This window comes from Histomonas meleagridis (assembly GCF_020186115.1).
Source record: "Histomonas meleagridis strain 2922-C6/04-10x chromosome Unknown contig_113, whole genome shotgun sequence".
Taxonomy (NCBI): domain Eukaryota; phylum Parabasalia; order Tritrichomonadida; family Dientamoebidae; genus Histomonas; species Histomonas meleagridis.
Genome location: NW_027150757.1, coordinates 72,902 through 80,000, shown reverse-complemented (window position 1 = coordinate 80,000; position 7,099 = coordinate 72,902). Strand labels below are relative to the sequence as shown.

Below are 7,099 nucleotides of genomic sequence, written 5' to 3'. Positions count from 1 at the left end.
CAGGATTTTCCTGTGCTTTTATATCCTCCATTACAGTAGAGTTTACCAGAAATGCATCTACCATTAGATGGACAAGGATTGCAATTTTCAATATGCACATCATCACTACAAAAATGGTTAAGACCGGCCTTTTTTTTGTAAAGAAGAATTGATAAAACAAACAGTAAAGATGAAAGAATTATGGGAATTATGGTCCAGCAATCCATTAATTTATCACTATCCTTTTTCGTTGGTGGTTTTTTGTGTTTTTTGTGATGTCTGTTTTTTGTTTCACTGTGATGGTAATCATCATCTTTGCTTGCTCTTTTATGAGGCATTTAATTTTTGAAAGTTAGCCAAGTATACTATTAAAAAGTCAAAATCAAAAAGTGACTATTTCAGGGTGTTGTTTCTTCTTGAATAAAAAATCTCATTTTTAGGAGGTATGAGGTAAAACGCATCAATGAGATCAAGAAATTTTTTATATAATATCTCTAGGTGTATTTTTTAAATTTTATATGAATGTTAAATCAGGTATCTTAGGTTAGAATTCGCAAATTCTACAGTGCGCTTTAAAAGCAAATGTAAAATGTGTATTTTTTCCAAAATTTAGAATAAATTATTTAAAAATTATCTTATCTTATATCATATATATGATAGAGTAAAAAAGCCAAAATACATTAATAAAAAGACCCTCTTTCACGACATATTGTTTTCAACACATTATTGTATGGAAATAAAATCAAAAATGTTTATTGAAGTTAAACTTGGTAAATTTACCAAGCATTATCACATCAGTGTTAATGTTCTTAAGCACATATTAAAGTATGAACCAAGTAAATCATCCAATTCCTGATTTTTATGTATAGAACTGTGGACATTCATAGCAACATTTTTGAGACATCCAAATACGCGGTAGTCAAATGACTAGCATTTGTCTGCGGCTCCATAAGAGTTATAAAACAATCAAATTGAATTCAATAAATTTACAACTAATTTTCATGATATTCATAACTTTATATTATTATATATTAATTCAATAAAAAAAATCAGTACTGATTCTAAAATAATTATTTGGAAAAGAAATTGAGCGGTTTAAAGGCATGCCTTGATTAAGTTTGTTTGAAAAAGTGGAACAAATTTTGGCGGGATTTAACCAATAATGATGGATGAAGCCAAAGTTTTAAACTTAGAGAAATATGATGCATATCTTGAAACAACCGAGCTTATAAAAAATACAACTGAATTAGCTAATTTTTTAGAAAAGCCAAGTAAAACACTTACCATCAATTCAATTCGTCCACTCTTGACGTACTTTGTTGAATCAGAAGAACTCATGGATACGCCAAATCAAGAACTACAACTGCAATTAGCCCGGTGTTTTATATATTCTTTTAAGTTTTCAATTCCTGAAATTCCGATTGAAAAAAGTCGGGAAAAATTTATTTGCAGAATTTTTCGATTATTGAACCATGTTTTTTCATTTCTTAGTGATCCTGAGTCATCATATTACGATGAACGAATTAAGCTTCTTTCAATATCTAATCAAATTGGTTTAATGGTTTTAGTTAAAGATCCTTCACTAATCAAAGAAGTTTTTGACGTTTTAATTCACATTGATCTTCCTGATTCTATTGATAACTTGGCCAAAATGATAAATGACAATGATCGATTACCAACAGCAATTCTTTATTCTATGTGTGATGAAATTGACAATAACCCAAACATTGGTAAATTAATATCAAAACTTCATAAAACCAAACAGATTGAATTTCTTCAAGGCATTCGAAGTTATTCATCTGATGTTGATTCAATTATTCTATATGGGAAAGTATCCAATTTGATCGATATTTCACCTATTAATTTATTTAGTTTTGTTGAATACGATATCTGTAATGAAGATGATAGAATTCGAGTTGAATCAATTAAACTTGCAACAAAACTTTTACTTATGCCTGAATTTTCAACAGAATATTATCCACAATATTCATCAATTGTTTCACGAAATATTGATCGATTATCAACCATACGAGTTCTTGTTATTAATTTTTCTTTTTCATTATTAAAAAACTTAGAATCACATTTGCAAATGATTAATAATTCATCTGATATCGAATATGTCATGTGTAATAAATTAAAACAAGATATTTGGAATTGTTTTAAAAAAAGAATTACTGATCAACAAAATGAAGTACGACTTGCGATAATGAAAAATCTTTTAAAACTTGATTTAGATCAAATTGAGATTGATACTGAAATTTTATCTAAAAGATTAAGTGATAAATCACATGAAGTACGCGTAAGTTGTCTAAAATTAATGTTAAAAATATATGAAAAAGATCCTGAAAATCTTGATTGGCTTTTAGAATATTTGGTATCACTTTATCCTGCTGTTAAAGATATTGTATTATTTGGGTTTAGTTGTTTAGTAGCTAATCATTCATTAGTCGAATTAGCAAGTCAATTAAATGATAGAAAACCACTTTTAGCTATATTAAAAGATACAAATGAATTTAGAACTCATTTACCAAATTATAAAGATCCTGCTTCAAAATCTATTTTACTTAAACATATAGATGAAAAAACACTTAAGAAATTAATGAAAGTTGTTCCTAAAACTTTTGTGAAAACTGCAATTGATCCTAAACAAAGAAATAGAGTATTTAAACTTATAAAAAAGAAAACTTCTGATGATGACGCACGTTTGCTTATGGGATTATATCAACCTTCTCCACTTGATACTACAAGTCTTTTAAAATGTAAAAACCAAACAATTGTTAAAGAAATCGCAAAAATTTTCCCCAATGATTTCGAAGGTGAAATTCCTCAAATGTTAAAAAGAGGTTCACCAATCGATTTAATCATTTTATCATGTATGAAAAATGTCGATTTAGATGATGAAACTCGTGAAGAAGTTTTAACTAAAATTGCAGCAATAATTAACAAAAAGGAAAAGAAAACATTACATTTGGCTTTAAAAGCTTTTGCTCATTTGTTTAAAGTACAATTTAGTGAAATTTTAAAAAAAATTAAATTTAAAAAATCAGATATTAATGAAGAAATCAATTTTTTTGGAAGAATTAATGTTCCTGAACTTGTACCTGATAAACTTTATAAACAAATTAATTCTACAATTAATGATATGGATAAAGATATGGCTAAAGCAACATTAAAATTAATTTCATTAGCTAAAAATGAAGAAACTGTAAAAGTTCATATGGAATTAGTAGATAAATATCCCGATATTACATTTAAGTCATTTTTATCAATTGCATCTGATATAGCAGAATATAATACACCTAATGTATTTCGTAAATTTGCTTCTGTAATGCAACACACAGAAGCTGAAGTTAGGGAAAGTGCTATAAATTCATTAACAAATGCATTGAAAAATCCAAACACACCCATTCAATTTTTGGCACTTTTCACATTATCTGCAACAGATCCTTATGAAAAGAATTTAATAGAAGCTAAAAAACAATTATCTCAAGCCATTCATTTTAGAAGGACAATACAAAAAAAGACTAAAACAAATTCATCGCAAATTGCACCTGAAACAGCATTACCATTTGTTATATATTTATTAGCTCATCATCAAAATTTCGATGATGACCTTCCTGACCTACCAACATTTGATACATATTTAAGATTTTTTTTGACACCTTTATGTGCGGATACTTCTGATTTCGGAAAAATACTTGAAATATTCTTCCATATGAAGTTTTTAGAAGATGTTGAAGTAGAATATACCGATAAATTAATTAAACTTTGTGATCTTGGCTCTTCAATTGTAAAAGAAATTGGAGGCGGAAGAAATTGGAACTTAAATACACAAGAAACTACATTTGAGTTCTCTTCAAGATATTTCAAACAAGCTGTAGATAAAGATAGAGTTAAAGCATTAGTTAAACAATCAAATGTAGAAATAATAAAAAGTCCTTCAAAAGGTGGTCAGCTTCTTAGAGCTGGAATGAGTCCATTATTAAAGAAACCTAAAACTAAAACAAACAAATCACTCAGTGGGAAATCAGCTCCTTCAACTCCTCCACGTAAAGCTAAAACAAAATATGAACCTAAAACACCACAACCTAAAGCAAAAACTGAAGAAATTCCATTAAGAAGATCTCCTAGAACAAAATCACCAAAGAAAAGAAAATCATAAAAACCAAATAATATTTTCATAAATAAAAATTTATATTTGATAAAAGAAATGTCATGTGAAATATTTATGCCTGTAGTAACGGCTCCATATCGTTTAGTATCTAAAGTATAGAAAATTGACTGACGTAAAAAGATCACATTGATTGGGTCCACCACAATTTCAATGAAAACGCTTTTGGAAAAAGTTGTAAAAAAAAACCCTATCGTCTAATAAGGCGACAAAATGTATGGAGAGTACACTGTGCATTTTATGCTTGAATCACTCATAGAAAATAAGCTCCTTGAAGATGACTCAAAAGATTATGCATTTTTAACTTATGATTATCCTACAATCGTTGAAGCATCAAAAAAAGTTGTAGAATCAATAGGAAGAAATTTAGACGCTGTTTCAATTGATACAAAAAAGCGAGTCAAAATATTAATGGAATTTATGGGTATAGCATTATCCTTATATGTTCATGAAAATAAATTTATGATTATCGCAAGAAATTTTTATAGAAGATGGCTTGAAGAAACATCTATTTTTGGTGACAATAAAAGACAAAACAAATTTATTCGAAGAATCTTTAAACAACTTTCAAAACCATTTGAAATGAAACTTGCACCAAACACTAAATTTGATCATGATTTCTATGACCTTCTTTTGGAAATAATTAATGATTACTCGTATGTTCATGTTGTAAAAGGCAAATATTTTGAAAAAGAAACATGGACAACATTATTTTACATATTAGTAGCAATTGTTGATAAGTTATTACAAACCAATTTCGCAGGACACCTCAGCGTTGTTGAGTCATCTATTTTAAAGAGGAATGCTATTTCATGCTGTTTTTCCGTTATTCATTTATCAGGAATTAAAGATCCTGAAGTATGGGCAGTTTTAAATAAATACTCACACAGATGGAGCGTTGACATTGATTTTGCAAAATGTTGGAATATTTTGAGTACTACAATATTCAATTTTATGATATCGAAATATTATAATATTGAATACGAAAAACCACTCTTTAGCCAAGGATATTATCTTGATTCAACTCCTGTTGACAAAAGCACCATTGCTTTTCTTTTTCATCAAACATTATATTCTCTTGATTTTAAACAAATCCATAAACATCCCGATGTTATTGAAAATGTATACAAAGCCATCTCCTCCATGACAAACAAAGCTCTTGAAATCTCTTCCAAGTCAAGTAAAGGACTTTATTGTGTTAAGTTTCCAGCCCAAAGTTTTCTGAAGTTATTTGGTCGGTTCCTTACATTTTCGTTACCATCAGAATGTGATGAAGGATATTCCATTAACATCATTTCTCTTCTGAAGATCATTTCTTATTTTGAACTTGACAAAGTTGATGAAGAGATTCGCCGTTATATTGCATCATTTTCATCAATTACAATTGAACAGAGCAAAACGGTTTTTTCATTTATTCAGAATGCTTATACAATATTTTCAACGCAAACCGCTACGTTACCGTTCATCTCACATTTGTCACTTGACTTTATTTCTAAGTTTCAACCTAAAGAACTTACAGAGAAAGATATATTAAATATTTCTACATTATATCTTTCTTCTACTGAAGTATTACATAATGATTCAACATCTTTTGAAAAATCATCGAAATGTTTTGAACTTCTTTGGCAAATATCAGAGAATTATCCAACCATTCGATTTAAATTATTAATGAATCCAATGTCATTTCTTAATCCGAACATTAATATATTTCAAATTCTTAAAGAAAGTATTAATAAATTCACAACATTCCAAAAGTTTGTTGATTCAAATTCTACATTTTCGATATCATTTATATTATATATATCATTAGTTATACGGAATAAAGGTATTAAAGATGTTGACGATTATATCATAACATTAATATTCGATAAGTTCACAACACTTAATACACATGTAGTTCGTGATAAACCAAAACTTTTACTTTCGACACTTCAATTATTATTAAATGTTGTTGAATATTATCCGACATATTTCAACAAACCGAAGAATGTTGACTCAGTATTTAATTATTGTTCATTTGTATCGAACATTTTACATGAATATGATAATAAGCGACATAAATCAGAAACAAATGATAAACGAAATCAAATGTTTTCACAACCAGAAATCTCAACAAAGAAAAAGTCATCATCAATTAAAATGGCTTTATCAAAAGATCGAGCATTAAGTAAGAACACAAAGTTATTTGAGAGTAATGATTCATTTCAAATATCATCACGTTCATCATCTAAAAAAGGGAATCAATTTAAACATATATTTCCTGAATTAAATCATTTATTTGATTATATTCGAGCACGAATTAATTTACATATTCCACTTAAAGATATATATTCACATAAAATTGATTCTGATTTTGAGATTAATGAAAATTCGGTAATCGAAAAACTTGGATTAAATGATACTAAAATCCATTATTATACAGTTGGTAAATCATTATTAGTATCATTCATTGAGAAAAATGATTCGACTCCACCATACATAATATTTGCGCGTGGTCCATTTGGGAAATCAATTTGGACACTTACCGATGATTATCAAGGAAATCTTTCGACTCCTAAATCATTAGAATTCGAGAAAAAGGAAACAATTAAAGTCGAATATCCTAAAGCTATGGATGTAGATCTAAAGAAAGTATTTCCTCCGATTAAATTCATTGATTTTAATACGATAAATCCAAACAATTTAAATGAAGAAGATGAAATTCTTTTAAAGAAATATAAAAATGATAATGAAACAATTATAAATTGGAATGAATTCGGAGAATATTATCCGTTCGGATTTCATGGACCTTCACAACGTCCGAAAGTTATTGACTTCCTTTCGACACTTGGAATGCTTGAAGCAAATAATAAATCAGACATTAGACAACAAACTGATGAAGGACTTATCAAGAAAGCAATTCAAGACTTTGACTTATGTAGTGAAACTATTTTGCTACCAATTAAAATT

General features: G+C 28.1%; 1 protein-coding gene across 1 annotated transcript; it reads left to right on the top strand.

The window, feature by feature from the left end:
* Positions 1-3,133: 3,133 nt before the first annotated feature.
* On the top strand, positions 3,134-4,141 carry GO595_000825 (uncharacterized protein; the record flags this gene model as incomplete). Its single annotated transcript, XM_067921813.1, has 1 exon — positions 3,134-4,141. One exon carries the CDS (start codon positions 3,134-3,136, stop codon positions 4,139-4,141), a length of 1,008 nt encoding a protein of 335 aa, XP_067779009.1.
* Positions 4,142-7,099: the final 2,958 nt, after the last annotated feature.